Source organism: Melanerpes formicivorus, unplaced genomic scaffold (genome assembly GCF_026170545.1).
Source record: "Melanerpes formicivorus ecotype bairdi unplaced genomic scaffold, bMelFor1.0.p_v2 SCAF_13, whole genome shotgun sequence".
In the NCBI taxonomy this organism is placed as follows: Eukaryota; Metazoa; Chordata; class Aves; order Piciformes; family Picidae; genus Melanerpes; species Melanerpes formicivorus.
Genome location: NW_027142365.1, coordinates 20,927,415 through 20,946,227, shown reverse-complemented (window position 1 = coordinate 20,946,227; position 18,813 = coordinate 20,927,415). Strand labels below are relative to the sequence as shown.

At 52.3% G+C, this 18,813-nt stretch overlaps 1 protein-coding gene across 3 annotated transcripts in view; it reads left to right on the top strand.

Annotated features, from left to right (window-relative positions):
• The first annotated feature begins 216 nt into the window (after positions 1 to 216).
• Positions 217 to 18,813, top strand: part of CUBN (cubilin) — a 170,670-nt gene continuing 152,073 nt past the window's right edge. Inside the window, exons 1-13 of one of the 3 annotated variants that reach the window (XM_068146386.1) lie at positions 217 to 470; positions 624 to 753; positions 1,725 to 1,817; positions 2,747 to 2,785; positions 3,512 to 3,613; positions 4,506 to 4,609; positions 8,847 to 8,973; positions 9,941 to 10,109; positions 10,736 to 10,861; positions 14,027 to 14,122; positions 14,638 to 14,759; positions 16,969 to 17,155; positions 18,676 to 18,794. In XM_068146386.1, coding sequence (XP_068002487.1) covers positions 352 to 470; positions 624 to 753; positions 1,725 to 1,817; positions 2,747 to 2,785; positions 3,512 to 3,613; positions 4,506 to 4,609; positions 8,847 to 8,973; positions 9,941 to 10,109; positions 10,736 to 10,861; positions 14,027 to 14,122; positions 14,638 to 14,759; positions 16,969 to 17,155; positions 18,676 to 18,794 — 1,533 coding nt within the window. In that variant the 5' untranslated portion in view covers positions 217 to 351. The remainder of the gene's footprint in view (positions 471 to 623; positions 754 to 1,724; positions 1,818 to 2,746; positions 2,786 to 3,511; positions 3,614 to 4,505; positions 4,610 to 8,846; positions 8,974 to 9,940; positions 10,110 to 10,735; positions 10,862 to 14,026; positions 14,123 to 14,637; positions 14,760 to 16,968; positions 17,156 to 18,675; positions 18,795 to 18,813) is intronic. The other 2 variants (XM_068146387.1, XM_068146384.1) reach the window with 2 other exon arrangements.

The following is an 18,813-nucleotide window of genomic DNA, read 5'->3' as shown; positions in this document are numbered from 1 at the left end:
AGATGTGAGGAATAAATTCTGTCTGGTTAAGGTGGGGAGACACTGGAACAGGGTGCCCAGGGAGGCCCTGCATGCCCCTTGCTGGGAAGTGTTGGAAGCCAGGTTGGATGAGGCCTTGAGCAACCTGGGCTGGTAGGAGGTGTCTCTGTCCATGTCAGGGGGTTGATCTTCACAGTGCCTCCCAACCTAATCCACCTGTGATGAGCTAAAGTTCAATCTTGCAAGACAAGACAGCAGCATGGGCACCCTGTGAATGCAGAGCTGTGTGAGAGCAAAGGGCAGCTGGGCTCACAGTTCCACGTCTCAGCACTGCAGGCTTCACAGGACACACAGGACAGCAGCAGGGGAGCAATGCTTTGGGTTGCTCCAGCTCCTGGGCTTTTAGCTGCACTGGTGTTGCTTACTGGGTTGAGCTGTGAGTCAAACCAGGATGGAGAGAAGAGGCAGAGGAGAAGCATCTCTGACGAGCAGTGAGTACCATGGCTTGCAAATGCATTGCTTCATGTGGTGGCTTCCAAGAGGCAGCAAGGGGAGCAGGAGGGCTTCACTGCAGCTCTTTTTGCATACTCCTTGGCAGATACAAACCACTAAATGATCTCTTTGGTTTTCCCATCACACAACAGGCCTCGTCTGTCCTCAGAGCAGGGCAATTTAGTGTTCCGTGCGGGCTCCAGCAAAAACATTGAATTCAGAACAGGACCACTGGGGAAAATCAGAGTCAATGAAGAAGACCTTGCAGAAATTTTTAGTCAGGTGATGGAGTTACTTTCTTTAAAACGTTTTCATTCTCAGCTTTGCACACTGACATTTCAGCTGCCTTCAGGATTTGCATTAGCTAATATTTGATGTGGTTTTATGGTTGTTATTTCATACTATCTCTCTCAGCACTCTAATATGAAAGTAACAGTGTGGCCAGCAGGAGCAGGGAGGTCATTCTGCCCCTGTACACTGCACTGGTTAGGCCACACCTCGAGTGCTGTGTCCAGTTCTGGGCCCCTCAGGTTAGGAAGGAGGTTGACTTGCTGGAACGAGTCCAGAGAAGAGCAACAAAGTTGGTGAGGGGTTTGGAACACAGCCCTGTGAGGAGAGGCTGAGGGAGCTGGGGCTGCTTAGCCTGGAGAAGAGGAGACTCAGGGGTGACCTTATCACTCTCTACAACTACCTGAAGGGAGGTTGTAGACAGGCTGATGATGGTCTCTTCTCCCAGGCACCCAGTACCAGAACAAGAGGACACAGTCTCAGGCTGTGCCAGGGGAGGTTCAGGTTGGATGTTAGGAAGAAGTTCTACACAGAGAGAGTGATTGCCCATTGGAATGTGCTGCCCAGGGAGGTGGTGGAGCCACCATCCCTGGAGGTGTTCAGGAGGAGACTTGCTGGGGTGCTTGGTGCCATGGGTTAGCTGTTTGGGTGGGTTGGATTGGTTGATGGGTTGGACACGATGATCTTGAAGGTCTCTTCCAACCTGGTTTGGTTTATTCTAATAAAGGTTTATTCTAATTCTAAACTGCCACAGACTTGTAAAGTAATAAAGTGATGGGTGCAGGACAGAATGAGAAGTTGCAGCTGTGTGTGGCACAGCTCTCTGCAGCTCACTGCACCTCAGCAGAGAAAGACAGGCAAGGACTAAGCTTCCCTAAGCTGTTGAAAAGTCAAAGCTTGTCTGCATTTGTAAGCTTCTGAAACAGCCAGGCTTGGTTCCCATCACCTCTGCTCTTTAAATCCAGGTGAGAGAGAATGTTGCAGAGATTCAAGAACTTCAAAAAGCCAGCAGTGCCTCTCAGAATGTGTCCCAGCAGCTTGCTCTGCTGCTCTCCGAGGTGAGCCATACCCTCCTGCTGCCCTCCTCCATTCCCAGTTTTCTGTTCCTCAGAGGAATGTTGGCACCTGGTTCGTGTCAGTGTTTCTGGAGCCCATGGCACTGGGGCAGAGTCCATCTCTCACCCCAGCTCATGGTCTGTGTTTAACACTGAGGTGGGCAGTAACCCTGGAGGCAATGGGAGTTCTCCTGCCAATCCCACAGTGCCCACTGTGGGATGCTGCTTTTGTTCCCTGTCAAATCTCTAGAGAGTGTATCCCCCAACATCTATGGGAGTGCAGCCCCACTGAACGCAGGACATGAGCCAGGAGTGTGCTTGCAGTTGTGACACACACAGCCTGTTCCATAGGTGAGCTGGGGAAAGAGGCCTGTGCAATACCTTTGTCTCTCGCCTGCTGCTGAAGACTTTTCTCCAGCAGAACCTTTTGGAAGCTTTGTCTGACTCGACTGAAGTCTCTTTTGTTGTGGTGTTGCCATGAGGCCCTTATAGGAAAATACTTCCTGGGCCAGGAGATCCCCCATTAGGGACACTGTGCTGACACAAACCCTTCGTGTTTGCCCTTCAGCTGCCTGTCTGCTTAGATCCCACTGAGATGTGGTGACCCTTGTCCTGGCTCCTGGTGTACTGTCCCAGGCCTCCAGCCTCTGGAAATTCACACGCTCAGTGGGGAGCACCTGAATATGTCTTCACAAGACTGAGCCTTGCTCCTTGGAGCCAAACTGGGACATATTTAAGCTGTCACTTTCTGAGCAGCCTAACCCACCAAAATCCCAATGTGCTGGGGCCTGCTGTGAGCGTGAGTGTCACCTGGAGTCATATTGCACCTTGCCTTTGCCCAGAAGAGAGCATTGTGCCAGCCTACCAGCATCCAGCAGGTAGCTCTGTAGTCACTCACACCCAGCACCTTGTCATTTCCATTTCTCTTGCAGGTCACCAGTCTTGACAACAAACTTCAAAGCTTAGATCAGGTGAGTAAGTGGGGATCAAATTAGAGGTCAAAAAATAAGCCCCAGCCCCAAGTAAGTAAAGTGAGGCTACAGTGGTAAATAGCTAAATGATTTCTTTCCTCTCATGCACCACTCAGGGAAACCCTTTTTGGTAACAGGAGGTAAAACAGTGTCAAGATTTTGGGGGAGGTGCAAAAAGCCTCCCTAAAGCCATGAGCTGTGCAGGAGTGTGCTCTCCTGAAAGGAAAAGCAGCTGTAGCCTCCAGAACAACAATGAGGTACCAGGGGGAAGTAAGCTCCCTGCACTGCTCTGTCTGGAGGGTTCAAGCTGGGTTTTATCCCACGCTGGCACTGGCTACTTTTTGACTGTCACCTGCTTCTCCCCTGAGCTTGTGGCAAGCTGCAGCTGCCAGTGAAAGCAGTTGTCAGACACATCACCCATGGAACCAAGACGACCTCACAGCCTGCTGCTGAGGAACAGCCTTTGTCAGTGCTCCTCAGAGGGCCCTTCTGGTCCCAGTGCCTGCAGCCACCCTGTCTGAGACCAGCCATACAGGCACTGCTTTGGACAGGGAGGAGTGATGCAGCTCAGAACCTTTACAAACCAACCTTGCTGGGGGGGAAAAAAGGGGGGGAGGAAGAACCCAAGAAACAATGAAATGAAGTAAGTAAATAAATAAAAGCTCCTCTTGCACACAACAGAAGACAAGCAGGAGCCTCATCTTCTGCTCTCTGCCTGGTTTCCAGGTGCTCCAGGGGAAAGCCTGCAGCAGCAGCCCCTGTAAGAACTCAGGTACCTGTGTGAACTTGATAGATGGTTTCTTCTGCCTCTGTCCCAGCAACTGGCAGGTGAGTCTGCAGCCTCCTTCAGCATGGGGCAGGTATCTGAGCTGTAAGGACACACCTGGCTTCCTGCAGCTGTGCTGAGAGGCAGCCGGTTCAGATTGCTGAGGACAGTGAGACACGCTGAGCCCCAGAGCTGCAGGGTCTCGCCCCTTGCCTGGTTGAAGGGCAGCACTTCTGCTTCCCAACAGCAGCATACCCCAGGGGAACTGAAGTCCAAAGCACTGGGCCAGGCCCTGCACTGCTGCAGGTGGGTGATGGCCACACAGCCAGGGGTGCCTGGCAGCTCCCACAGCAGGCCCCACAGCAGTCTCTGGATTTTGCTGAGCAGTGACCTGGCTGCAGACCTTGCTGCTGGCCTCATGCAAGGATGGAGAGAGAGTGGAGGAAGAGAAGGATATCTACTCAAGCCCAAACAGATAAGACAAAGTGAAGTGTCAGCATTCTGAGGTTTTCTAACCCAAAGGCTTTTCTGGCAAAGGCTTTAGCGGTGCTGTGATGTGCACGAGAGATGGAAACGTTTTGTCTTCTTCTCAGAGGCTCTCAGCTTAAAAGTTGTCCAGGCAAGATCTGGGTTCAAATTGCTGTGCAACTGTCTGTGTAACACAGTCCCCACAGCAATGGTTTGACATCAACTTTTCTGAGCCTTCTGCTAGCAAGGTGGGAAGTGAGGACAGCTCTGTGCTGTCCATGTGCCTCCTACAAACATCTGAAGTATTCTTCCTCCCAGCCAGGGTCACTGAACACAGCTGAAGGAGAGAGCTCTGTTACTCTGGTTCACAGGGGAAGCAGTGGTGATAGGAGCCCATTGTTGGTGTGTCTTTGGAAGCTGCTGGCTGTGTGCTGTGCTCCATGTCTCAGTTATTTGGAAGATAAACTGTGTTCTATGTCATGTCAGGGCCTCCTGTGCTCAGAGGACGTTAATGAATGCCAGACATACGCTGGAACAGCCTTGGGCTGCCAGAACGGAGCCACCTGTGTGAACAGCCCGGGCAGCTACAGGTAAAGGTCCAAACCCAGCCCCCAGGGCGCTGCGTGAAGCACCCTGCTACTGCCCTTCCCCGCAGCACACCTCCTGGGAGTGAGCCTCTCCAGCATCCATCACTGATGGTCCCTTCTGGTCTGAGGCAACATCAGGTCCTCCACACACTGTTCATGGAGACCACTGCAGGCACAGAAGGGCCTCTGAAGCCATTCCTGCTTTGAAAGAAGGGCAGCAGGAGCCGTGCTGGGGAAGAAGGCTGCCAGCTGGGGGCTGGCTGCAGGGACCCAGCCCTCCATTGTGGGTGCTTTAAGGGCAATGTGCTTCCCCCTGGGCTGTCCAGGGGCAGTGAGCTGTGGCATGCTGCTCCCAAACCAGCACTGCCCAGCCTGCCCACCTTGTCCTCCCTCCTCCTACTTCTTGAGACTGAAAGCAGCAGGGAGACGAAGGAGGTGACCAGCACTGGCCCAGCAAGACCCTGAGCTGCTGGAACCCTCCCGAGCATGCGGGCACCTTTGCTCCCTGGCGTTCCCAGCACAGCCTGAGACTGGCAGCAATGCCCTCATCCCTGCAGCAGTGCAGGCAGGGCTGGGGCTGCAGCTGAGCAGGCACTGCAGGGTGCTGCCAGGCAGGCAGGCCAGGCAATGCCCTCTGCAGCCGCTGCCTGCATGGGCCCTGTGGACATGAGATCTCTGGAGCATGTCCTGCCCTGGCGCTGCCCAGCTCCCCTTGGGCACAGGCTGAGCCAGGCTGAACGTCCTGTGCCTGCTGCTCCAAACTGTCACACAGCCTGGTGACTAAATACCTGCAGACCCCAGGCCGAGCCAGGGCTGTGCTGTAGCAGCCAGCAGGCTGCAGAGCATGCTGTGGCCTTCTGCAAAGCCTCCTTTTGTCTCCTGCTTCAGCAGGAGCACCTCAGCCCTCACACGCAATTGCTTGGCCTAAGACTGCCTTGTAGTGCCTTGTAGTGCTTGGTCAGCTCCTGGGGGAATTCTTCTGCAGTGCTCCTCACCCTCGAGCCTTAACCCTTCAGCTGCAGGGTGTCATGGGCAGGTGATGCTTCCTGTCAGCTTTGCTTTGATTTTGAAGGCCGTTTCTAGCTTGCCTGCAGCTGACCCCAAGACAGACATTTGTCAAGGACATGGCACCCAAAGCAGCCTGCAGCTTGTGTGTGTCTGTGTTCAGAGATGCTACACAGCTGTGTGCCTGAATTGCAGTGAGAGGACAAACCCTCTGCCTTTCCTGCAAGTGCTGTCATTGTGTGAGGGCAGTTGGGATTCCTCTAAGTTTCTTCCCCGCTGTCATTTTTTCCCTCCTTGGTGCTTGCTGAATCAGTGCTAACTGCAATGGAGACCTCTTCTTAAGTCACCCAAATGTGAAGGGTGAGTGTCAGGATGGAGCCAGGCTCTGCTCAGGGATGTCCAAGGACAGGACAAGGGGCACTGGGGGCAAGCTGGAGCAGAGGAACAGAAGGGAAAACTTGGTCACTGTGAGGCTGCTGGAGCCCTGGAGCAGGCTGCCCAGAGAGGTTGTGGAGTCTCCTCTGGAGCCTTTCCATACTCACCTGGATGTGTTCCTGGGTGACCTGCCCTGGGTGACTCTGCTCTGGCAGGGGGTTGGGCTGGATGGTCTCTGAGGTCTGTTCCAACCCTTAACCTTCTGTGATTCTCTGAAATGTTAATATTGCTGCTTTAGCATAATGCCCTCAGGATGGTCCAGTGCTTTCCCCAAACCCACTGTCCTGTCTTCACAGCCTCCATTTCACTCCATGTGCTCCCTCCTGATGCCATCCCCTTTCCCAGGCAGTGCCTGCATGGATCCTGCCCTGGAGCAATTACATCCTCCAGCAGGGACTGGGTCAAGAGGTGACAGCAGGTGGAGGGCAGTGCTGCATTAGCACCGTGCCACAGAGCACTGTGCAGGCTTCCCTCCCTGTTCAGGGTCTTTACCTGCCTGCTTCAAGCTGTAATTTAGGAAAGCACTAAAGCATGAGGGGAAAGAGCAGGTAGCCAGGCAGTACCTTATGGAATCAGAACTGTAATGGGATGTGGAGTCCCTTGGATGAAAGGCTGTGTAAGAGTCCCCAGGCCTACCAGAGTTCTGCCAGCACCAAGCAGGTCTCATCACGACATGCTGTCAGAGGCAGGGGAGAACCAGAGCAGTGCCAAGCAGCAGGGCATCACAACTTGGCTGAAGCTCCTTGCACTATGACCTTGGGTAGCAGATTAATCTTTGCCAGGCAAGGCAGAAGACAGTGTCATTGTCCCCCTCCTTTGGAGCCAGTCAGATTGCCCTGCTGTGTCCTTTGGAGCTGAGCATGAGGCCCTTAGCTGTACTTTGAACAGACAGAGGTGATGAGGTTCCCTCTCTTGCTGCCTCTGTGCTTGCCCAGCTGGAGCTGCTGCAGTGGTCAGAAGGTGTTGGTCTGTCTGCCCTCTCTCACAGTAGTGACCATGCTGCTTGGCAGTGCTGCAGACTGCAGCTGTGAGGTTTTCAAGCCCAGGTTCAGCCAGGTTGCTTGCCATGGGTACAGTGGTTAGGTACCTGCAATTGGCTTATCAGGCTGCTGCTCCACTGAGCATGTGACAGCCTGGCAGGGACAGCAGCAATAAACTGCTCCAAGGGTCAGTGGATGTGGTTTATCTTGATCTCAGGAGAGCATTTGGCACCATCTGCAACAGCATCCTTGCAGCTGAACTGAGCAAGTGTGGGCTGGATGATTAGGGACTGGGGTGGATGGGAACTGGCTGAAGGACAGAAGTCAGAGTTGTGCTCCATGGCACAGAGTCTAGCTGGAGGCCTGTGTCCAGTGGGGTCCCTCAGGGGTCAGTACTGGCACCAGGACTATTCAATATACTGATCAATGACCTGGCTGAGGGCACAGAGGCACTGCCAGCAAGTTTGCTGGTGACACCAAAGTGCTCAGAGCAGTGCTGACTGCTCTCAGGCTGTGCTGCCATCCAGCCAGTCCTGGACAGGCTGGAGAAATGGGTGGGGAGAAATGGAATGGAATCCAACAAGGGCAAGGGTAGAGTCCTGAATCTGGGAAAGAACAACAACATGGAGCAGGATAGGCTGGGGACTGACCTGCTGGAGAGCAGCACAGAGGAGAGGGACCTGGAGCAGAGGAGGTGCCATGGGAAAAGAAGGGAAAACTTTGACCCTGTGAGGGTGACAGAGGCCTGGAGCAGGCTGCCCAGAGAGGTTGTGGAGTCTCCTGCTCTGGAGACTTTCCAACCCCACCTGGATGTGTTCTGTGTGCCCTGCCCTGGGTGATGCTGCTTGGGCAGGGGGGGTTGGACTGGATGATCTGTAGAAGTCCCTTCCAGCCCCTAATGTTCTGTGGCTCTGTGATCAGATTCAGAATGTGCAGGTAAATGCTTTTAGAGTCATCTTCATTAGCCACCTGAACAGCGTTTCACAGGGGGATGCTCCTGTCCCTGTGAGCAGCAGGCACCAGCAGAGATCACAGCACACAACCTGCATCCAAATGAGCATCTCACTGTGTGAGAGAAAAGCCAGGGAAGTGACAGGAGCCTTTCTGTAGGGTGAGGTCCCTCTGAGTGGTATTTCAGAGCCTCAGGCTTGGCCCATGTGGCAATAAAGGGTCCAAGAAAAGAGACAGATTACCCAATGGCTTAGAAGTTCCTCATTTCAGTTCCACCAAGCCTGCAGGGTGCTGTGAGTAAGATGTGCCCTGTGAATAACAGCACAATGCAGCTGGCAGCCTGCAGGCCAAATCCTCTCTGTAGAATGCCTGCCTTCAGCCCTCTGCTTTGCTCTTGCCACCCTGTAGCCCCACGGCCAGCTGGGTGCTGTGTGGGTTTGGAGGTAGCTGCTCCCCGGGCCGGGCCAGGCAGGGCATTTCGGGGTGTCACCAGGGGCAGGGCTTAGGCATTGGACTCCTGGGAAGGTCATCAACTGAAAACCAAGGCTTGAGTGCTCCCTGGCCCAGGGGGGGTTTCCAGGCTCTGCTGAAGTCTCTTTGCTCTGGCTTTACACTTGTGTGTAAAGCAGAAGGCCATGGGTTGTCCCAGGGGGCAGCCAGTCACGGCTAGGCACAGGTCCTGCAGGCTGTGCTGGGGAGGAGCCTTGCTTCTGTGCAGGGCTGTCACTGAGCTGTCAGCAGAGCTGAAGGGACAGGTTCATCAGGCACTCTGCACACCAGTGGGGAGGGGGCTCCTGCTCTGGCAGTGTGTGATTTCAACAGCCCTCCACAGACAACACTTGGCTCTTTCTGTCTGCTTCCCCCATTAGCTGCTCCTGCACTCCAGAGACCTACGGGCCTCACTGTGCCTCCAGGTTTGATGACTGCCAGGAAGGACATGAGGCAGCCTGTGAGCATGGCATCTGCATAGATGGAGTCAGGGAGCAGCACAACCAGGTGAGGAGCAGTGTCTGAGCCTCGTCATACAGCACAGCACCGAAGAGCAGCGAACGCTGCTGAGCACCGCGGAGCTGTGGCACACACTCTGCTACGGCCAGCAGGAAAAGCCTCTGCACAACACAGCCTGAGCTCTGCTGTCCCAAGGAGAGCAGAGAGGACTGACAAAGCCTGGTGTCTTGTTAAAGGGACTTGGCACAGTACCAGATGTACTGCTACATCCATGGGGAGCTTGGAAATATGCTTTTTCTAAGTCAAAGTCTTGTCTGAAGGGCAATATTCCCACTGCCCACCATCTGGGGAGGTCTGGGCTGCTAAAATACTTTATTACTTGCATGATTACTATGGACAAGCATCATTCATCTTGTTTGTCTTGAATGAGGCCTTGAGCAACCTGGTTTAGTTGGAGAGAGTTGGAACTGGATGATCTTCAAGGCCCCTTCCAACCCAAACCATTCCATGAACCTTTGGAAGGAGGCACAGCTGTGGATCATTGTCAGTGGCCTGGGAGCTGCCAGGGCTGGGTGGTGGCTGGGTGGCTGCTGCTCATCTTTAGTGCTGCTGTCAGCTGAACTTGATCTCTGACTCCAGGGACAGATTTCATTTATGAATACAATGAAGCACCCTGTGGTTGTTTCCATAATCTAAAGAGGTAGAATCAGAGGCAGAAACAGATGGAGAAAGCTACTGAAGCAATTTGCAGACCAGAAGGTGTGAATAGAATTAGACTAGACTAGACTAGACTAGACTAAACCAGGTTGGAAGAGACTTTTGAGATCATCCAGTCCAACCTATCACCCAGCACCATCTGATCAACTAAACCATGGCTTCAAGCACCCCATCCAGTCTCTTCCTAAACACCTCCAGTGCTAGGGTTTGGAAGACACTTGATAAGATGAACTCCTCCTGCCCTTTTCTTGACTCTTCTAACTGTCTTGAGTATGTGATGTGATGTTTTCTGTGGCAGCCCAAGTACCACTGTGTCTGTGACCCTGGCTGGATGTCCCCTACTGGCAGCCCTGCCTGCAGTGCTGACATTGATGAATGCAGCCTCCCTAACCCTCCGTGTTCACAGACTCCCCTCGTGGAGTGCCACAACACAGAAGGCTCCTACTATTGTGGCTCCTGCCCCACAGGTATCACCTCCTTCCGTGCTCTCAGGTGGGAGAGGGTGGTAGCAGCCATGTGTGGCAGAGGTGTGTCATAAGCACAGACAGAGGATCCAGATCAGTGAAATGCTTTGTTCTGCACTCTAGAGAACAAATGCTCACAGGCATGCAGTGCAGCCTAACTCATGGTTTATCCCACCCTAAACTGGGCATCTGAACAGGTTTGGTGTCCACCCATGTCCTTCACATAATAGGTCTTAGGTACTTTCATATCCTTAGGCTTCCTGCCCTCAAGCCACAGAACCCATGATTCTCCTTCCTGAGCTGGGTAGGTGGAGCAGGAGTATGTGAGCTATTGAACCAGAGCTGTGGTAAAGCTCTGCTGCAAATTGTGCATGTGTGCAATAGCCCAGAGCTGCCTCCCCTTCAGGTTAAAGTGTGCTTGGCTCTGGAATCCCCAGAACACAGCTCACATGAAACGCTCCTGCAGGCACCCCTCCACCCTGTTGTGTTTGCAACCTGTGCTGCAGGGCAGCTCTCTTGTGCTGATGGGGTGAGATTCCTATGTTCCTGTGCTGGGAAAAGGTCTAGTCAGAGAAGATGAAAAGGCCAGGCCTTTCCTAGCTTAATGTCTTTCCTGTGCTTCTTTCTAGGCTGGCAAGGAAATGGCCACAGTTGCCAAGACATTGATGAGTGCAGAATTGACAATGGAGGCTGCTCACCCCTGGTTCACTGCATCAACACAATGGGATCCTTCCACTGCGGGCTCTGCCCACCAGGTGAAACGCATCTTCTTCTTAATAAAAACATGGCAAGGCTGAAAAGGTCAAGATTCAACACACTTCAACAACCAGGCTGGAGCCCCTGGGCTAGAGCAGGGGCTGAGGGAGCTGGGGGTGTTGAGGCTGGAGAAGAGGAGGCTGAGGGAGACCTCCTTGCTCTCTGCAGCTCCCTGCAGGGAGGTTGCAGTGAGGAGGGGACAGCCTCTGCTCCTGGGTGTCAAGGGCCAGGAGCAGAGGCAATGGTTGCAAGCTGCCCCAGGGGAGGTTCAGGCTGGATGCTAGGAAATCTTTCTTGCCTGGAAGGGTTCTGAGGCCTTGGAATGTTGTGCCCAGGGCAGTGCTGGAGTCCCCATCCCTGGAGGTGTTGAAGCAGTGTGTGGAGCTGGTGCTTAGGGCCATGGTTTGGTGCTGAGCCTGCAGTGCTGGGTGGAGGTTGGACTGGCTGAGCCTGGAGGTCTCTTCCAACTAAAGATGTGTTTTATGAGGCTATGTTCTATGGTAGAAGAAGCAGTAGGTGCAATATAGAATAGCCCAAGTACAGTCACCCTGCTTCATGCCCAAGTGCAGTCACCCTGCTTCACCTGATGTTATGGAAGTCAAAGCCAGGGATGGGGAGGAAGAACTGCCCATTGTAAGTGCAGATCAGGTTGGTGATCACCTGAAGAACCTGAAAGTGTTCAAGTCCATGGGACCCAACGGGATACACCCACGGGTACTGAGAGAACTGGCAGAGGAGGTTGCTAAACCACTCTCTATTATATTTCAAAAGTCATGGCAGTCTGGGGCAGTCCCCACAGACTGGAAAAGGGGAAACATTGCCCCCATCTGCAAAAAGGGCAAGAAGGAGGAACCAGGGAACTCCAGGCCAGTCAGTCTCACCTCTGTGCCTGGAAAGATCATGGAGCAGATCCTCCTGGAGTCACTACTCGCTCAAAAGAATAGTGAAGAGGTGATTGGGAACAGTCAGCATGGCTTTGCCAAGGGCAAATCCTGCCTGACCAACCTGGTGACCTTCTATGAGCAGGTGACAAAATTAATAGATGAGGGGAGAGCAACTGATGTCGTTTACCTGGACCTGAGCAAAGCCTTCGACACTGTCCCACACCACATCCTGGTCTCCAAACTGGTGACACATGGGTGTGATGGGTGACCACTAGATGGATAAGGAACTGGCTTGATGGCTGCACCCAAAGAGTGGCTGTCAATGGCTCCATGTCCCAGTGGAGGCCAGTGACAAGCAGAGTCCCTCAGGGATCAGTCCTGGGACCTGTCTTATTCAACATCTTTGTGGGTGCCATGGACAGTGGCACTGAGTGCACCCTCAGCAGGTTTGCTGATGACACCAAGCTGTGTGGTGCAGCAGACACGCTGGAGGGAAGGGAGGCCATCCAGAGGGACCTGGACAGGCTGGAGAGGTGGGCACAAGCCAACCTCATGAGGTTCAACAAGAGCAAGTGCAGGGTCCTGCATCTGGGTCGAGGCAATCCCAGGCACAAATACAGGCTGGGCAGTGACTGGCTGGAAAGTAGCCCTGAAGAGAGAGACTTGGGGGTGCTGGTGGACAAAAAGCTCACCAGGAGCTCTCAGTGTGCACTTGCAGCCCGCAAAGCCAATCAGACCCTGGGCTGCAGCAGGAGAAGTGTGGCCAGCAGGTCAAGGGAGGTGATCCTCCCCCTCTACTCAGCCCTGGTGAGACCCCACCTGGAGTACTGTGTCCAGTTCTGGAGCCCCTATTACAAGAGGGATGTGGAGGTGCTGGAAGGTGTCCAGAGAAGGGCCAGGAGGATGAGCAGAGGGCTGGAGCACCTCTCCTATGAGGACAGACTGAAGGAGTTGGGGCTGTTCAGTCTGCAGAAGAGAAGGCTCCCAGGTGACCTCATTGTGGCCTTCCAGTATCTGAAAGGGGCCTACAAGAAGGCTGGGGAGGGACTGCTCAAGATCTCAGGTAGTGATATGACTAGGGGGAATGGAATGAAGCTGGAGGTGGGGAGATTCAGGCTAGATGTGAGGAGGAGGTTCTTCACCATGAGAGTGATGAAACCCTGGAATGCGTTGTCCAGGGAGGTGGTTGGGGCCCCGTCCCTGGGGGTATTTAAGACCAGGCTGGATGAGGCTCTGTCCAGCCTGATCTAGTGTGGGCTGTCCCTGCCCATGGCAGGGGGGTTGGAACTAGATGATCCTTGTGGTCCCTTCCAACCCTGAATGAAACTATGAAACTATGAAACTATGAAACCTCTCAAAGGACATTTAGTAAAGCACATCTCCAGTGATGCTCTGAAACGCTCCTGTTGTACCAGGAAGCCCTTTCTGGGTTTTGTGAAGTACTTCCTTTGCATGGTCATTAACAGGAAACTAGGGCTGTGTAATTACACTAACAATGTCAACATCTGTATTAACTGAGAGAGCCTCTCCTGTGCCATCAATCAGCTGTATTGTTTGGTTTAAAAGAGCCTGCACACTTGTCAGGCTCTGCATGCTCAGAAGGCAGAGTTTCCATGCACAGCTCAAGGAGTGCATGTTGTGACTCAACATCTTCATGGCTCATGGTTTATGGTTTAAAATGCTCTGTGAAATGCATGCAGGAAAAAGTGTTTCAGACTGGCCTTCAGCTGCAGCTTCGGTGGCAACAGAGTGCAGGCAGTGAAGGCTCTCAGTTGCTGAGTGCTTGGGAGCGTGGCCTCAAACAGGCTTTGGTGTGGTACAGCAGCCCTCAGCTCTGGCTGTGCAGTTATGCTGCAGTGCTCTGGTCCTGCTGAGCCTGCCAAGAGGTGCTGGATGTTGTGTTTGAGAGCCAAGGGCAGCTCTGGAGTGTGGTGGGAAGCCTGGAGGTGGTTGGGACTGGCTGGGTGAGGATGCATAGGGAGATGGTGGCTGAGAGAGCTGAGATCCATGGGCTCCCTGACCTCACTGCACATGGCTAGCACCAGCACACCTTTTATATACACTCATGGTAGGGTTTAATGGCAATCAGAATCCATCCCTGCAACGTAGCAGCCACAGCAAGTGTGCTGGGGTTTACTTCAGCAGCTCTCTCAGCCTTGTATTTTCAGCTGCAGAAGGTGCTGATCTTACACCATTGATGGGTGCTTCTCTCACAACATTACTGTTTTGCTGCCTGCTCAGAACATAATTCATTGCAGTCTGACATTTGCCTTTGAACAGGTTATGAGGGAGATGGATGGACCTGCACCCAGGTTGATATCTGCTCAATAAATAATGGAGGGTGCCATCCCCTGGCTAATTGTACCTCAGCTGCAGGTAGGATGCTCTCTTAAAGACTGTAAGTAACACCAGTGTCAGTCTCAAGGAGGGTTTGGTTTGGCTGAATCCATTCTGGAGCAGCACGTTTCCATTGCTGCCCCTCCTCCACAGCCAGGTTTGCCTCACTCAAGGGAGGTGACAGGCAGGTTAGCTAGAGCCAGCAGGCTCTCCCACAAACACTGCCAGAAACAGCTTGAGCCTTCACCAGAGAGCAGATTTCACCATAAAAATGTGGAGATCATCACCATTTCTCTTTGATGCCATTTTCCAGTTCCAGCTGTTCTCACTATTGCTCTTTAAATGCACCACCACATCCCACAAAGACAGCCTGGGAGCCTCAGATAGCCACAGCAAAGAAACACTGGCACCTTCCCATGGGCAGGCTGGACACTGGCCAGGGAAGGTGCCAGCAGGTCAGACAAGTTAGGACCATGCAAAGGCCCTTTGGTGTCATTGCTGCTGTCACTCCAGCAGGCCTGGCTCACTGTCTGTGTTTTGCCTCCTCTCCCAAGGGCTGGTGCCATTCTGCTCCTGCCCATCTGGGCACACTGGGAGCGGCTATGGGCCACATGGGTGCTCTCCTCTCAGTGACATCTGCCAGCTGCAGAACCCTTGTGCCAACGGACAGTGCTTGGTAAGTGCAGGCTGCTCTGCAACAGGTAACGATGGGCACACACTGACAGCTGGGTGCAGGCCTCTAGAGGCCATGAGGCAAGGCCAGGGGGAAGTGGGAGATCAGCCTGGGGAAACAAAGTGAGTCTGGAGGCACAGAAGCCATTCTGGGTCTTGGAAGTAGAAGCAGCCAACTTGGCACTAATAACCTGAGCGGTTGTAGCTGGTACCCCAGAGTGTTGGGATGCTGGTGGAGGAGAACTGATGAGCAGCTGTCCCCAGAGGGACCTTGGATTGTAGAGGAATTATTCATGATATCAAACCCAGTACCTCTCTGCTGCCCTCCCACTGCTGCTGTCCAGCCCAGCTAGTTGTGTGTTGCCAGACTGCTCTTGTGAGAGCCCCTCTGGAGCCTCAGGCTGTCCTTGTGGCTGTGGGTCTGGAGAATGTTCACAAATGATGTATTTGGAATGGGATCCCATTTGTCCATATTGGTCTGTGGGTATCCTCCTCCTCCTGAGGATCCTGGGAGGCAGGGAGGAACATGGATGTGTGATACAGACTTGGTAGTGTTAGGTCAACAGTTGGATTCAGTGATCTTAAGGCTCTGTTGTGAAGGGAGCATACAAAGCAGGGAGCTATAGAGCTGCTGATTTATTACAACTGAACCTGCTCTCCTTCCATCTGCTACCATCGTAGAATGGTCTGGGTTGGAAGGGACCTCCAAAGGTCATCTAATCCAACCCCCTCTGCAGTCTCCTCCTCTCCCTTCCTAAACTGCCATTGTTAGTGACATTGAGATCTCTTCCCTTCTCCAGGCTGAACATCCCCAGCCCCCTCAGCCTGTCCTCATAGCAGACCAATGTGGACTCCAACCCCATCATCATAAATACCCTCCAACCAGAATCTGCACCATCCCCAGGGCTGCAGTGTGGACTTTGCTGAGCACACCACACCTCACAGCCTTTGCAGGATCCTTGTGGAGACACTATATGGCTGCTGTGCATGGGAATGAATCACATTCCAGGTTTCAGTGTCACTTGGGAAAATACTATTGCACAACCAGTTAAACTATTAAACCATTTGACTCTTTGGAGAGATGACACAAAACCTGCACACAACTCACTCAGCAAAGGAAATTCTGCCATGGATACCCAGGGATACCCTACCTACCTATCTTATCTGTCTATCTTATCTGTCTCTCTATCTTATCTTATCTATCTGTCTCTCTGTCTATCTAATCTACTTTTTTCCCCCGACTACTTAGAAGCTATTTTAGTTGGTCTATTAAAATGTATGACATCTTCCCCTAAATATATCTCAACACACAGCTGCAGGCAATCATGGCTGCAAACCTCTGCATAAAGAGACCAATACAGTCAGATAGTGCAGTAATGGGTAGTAACAGGGTGAGAGCAGAGCTGTGTTTGGCCAGCATAACAGCAGTGATGAAACAGCAGGAAGTGCAGATGAGAAAACCCTTTTTTGCCTTTTAAAGCAGCAGCCAGAGCCTTAAATACACATCAGAATCCTATTCCATCCCACTGAAAACCTCTGTTCAGGACACAGAGGACATGGACAGAGAATACAGCACATTGTGTATCATCAAAGGTGGGCAGCATTTACAGCCTGGCTTGCCTGTGAAAGCCTGTCTGCACACCAAGAGGACAGGGGACATCAGAATGCTAGAGATGTGGAAAGACTCTGTTGTAAGAAGCAGTAAAGGCTGACACAGAAGACATGGAGAAAGAGACATAGAGAGTAAGGTGCAGAGAAGGTAATGAGATTGCTGCCATTTGACATCCCTCAGGATGGGAGTTAACAGCCCCCAGGACTGCAGTGCAGACTTCCCAGGGAGCAGGCAAGAGGAAGGATTCCTGAACTTCTCTTGAGTTGCTGTTTATAAGGGTTAGATAACATAATGGTTTTGTTTCTGGGTGATCAGTGCCAACCAAACAGCTTTCTGTGTGGCTAAATAGGGCTCTCTAAATGACTTGTAGAGAGTTATTTGAAAGAGCCCTGCAGTGAAATAACTGAAGAGAGAAGGCAGGGCGCTAGGTAAGCTGACTAGGCGCGGGTTTGTCCTGGTATTCACCAGTGACCATCGAGGCCTTTACATCCCAGAGGCTGTTTCTCCACTCTGATATCTCCACATAAGATGAGTGTAAATGTCAGTCGTTCTGCCAGCTGCTTTGGCTCCTGAATCTTGCTGCCTGTGCTTGTGCCCCTAGGCAGTGATCTCTGGGTATTTCTGCCTGTGCCAGGCGGGCTGGACAGGCTCTAACTGCACCGAGAACATCGACGAGTGCATCAGCAACCCGTGCCAGAACGGAGGCACCTGCACTGATGGGGTCAACGGCTACTCCTGTGAGTGCACCAGCGCCTGGACAGGACCACAGTGCCAGACTGCCCAGCAAGGTATGGCCAGGACCTTCTCCCCAAGTGAAATGGCAAATGGAGGCTTGGTGTGTGTGATTAAGATGTGAATGAGAACCAAGTTATGATGGAACAAAGCAGCCTTCTCAGTGGGTCACAGGTGCCTCGAAGGCAGAGTTTTCTGTGAGCTGAGCCTGTTGCTGCTTTGTTTAGCAGTAAGAGCAGAACAGTGAAGTTGATCTGCAGGCCCACTGGCCTTGACTGGAGGCCAGGCATCCTAAAATCAGATCTTTGTTCTTGAGAACATGGTTTGGTAATCTAGCTGGGAAAAAAGGGATCTGATATCATGAGAACAGATTTACAGAAAACTATATATCTATTAATGGTCCTCTTTGCATAGAAACATAGAACTGCTGAGCTTGGAAGAGACCTTTCAGATCATCAAGTCCAACTTGTCTAGAGCTCACAATCCCATCACTGCTACTAAGCCACTGCCACTAAACCATGTCCCTCAGCACCACATCCATGCAGCTTGTAACTACCTCCAGGGATGGTGGATCCACCACCTCCCTGGGCAGCCTGTCCCAGTGCTCAATAACCCTTTCTGTGACAAAATTGTTCCTGATGTCCCCCCTGCATAGCGTGGACACTGTTTCCTTTGCTGTGAAGCTGAGGGGTCAAAAAGCCAGGAAAGGTTTTCAAAAAGAACTGTAACAAAAGAAATATTATCTGTGAAAAGAGGGGACTCTGGATTGGACAGAGGGACTGCAAGGTCATGCCTTCAACTCTTCTCCCCCATATCAAGTTTGCTGTTTGTTTGGGATGCTTTCCCATCAATTGTAATTAACCAAGGTCAGGATATGGCTGCAGCGAGCGTCCCTGTGGCAGATGCCTCACGCTCATGGGGTACAGAATGCACACCTTTCACTGAGTCCCTGGGAAATCTGCTCTGCCTTAGGGCTACTTCAGGCTCTCTCCTATTTTCTTCCTCTATCTAAGCAGTAGTATGTGGGGAAAAGCCCTTGGGTTTTAACCATTCATAGTAGAAGGGAGAGAAACCCCATTTTAATCCAGTGAGAAATTCCAGAGTATCAACTCTTGCTTCACGTGCTGTGCGCTGAAGGGCTCAGAAGAGACCACAACATGGCATGGGAGGGATTGTCAAGCCCAGAAGTACAGCTAAAAAGGAAAAGTGGGTCAAGGAAACAGCTGAGAAAGACAATGTTATATAATGTAAGCATTCCAATAAACTGTTATTCTGGGTGAACCATTTAAAGATGCTTCCTGGAAACAAGGCAGTTCATGGACATTTCCCATGGAACCAACAGCTTCTGGCAGTACCCACATAGTCCAGCTGAAAGGCTTTGCTCTTTTCCCAGGAACTACTTTCCTTTCATTTTCTGTGATGTCCATCCACGTTAGAGGAGCTCCTTGCCAGAGTCCTTTACCTCACACTTGGTTTAGATGTCTAGGAAGCCAAAGCTAGGGAAGGAAGTTAGCTTTGTTTAAGTCTGCACAGGGAGTGGCAGCACCAATGAATCAGTTTCATTTTCTCTCTGCAGTTTGTGGAGGATATCTCTCAGGCTCCAGGGGGACATTCAGTTACCCTAACAACCCAAGCAGCCAGCAGTACAGCAGCGGGGTCAGCTGTGCTTGGGTTGTTCAGACCGATCCAAACAAGGTAAGAGAGAGTTCAGGTA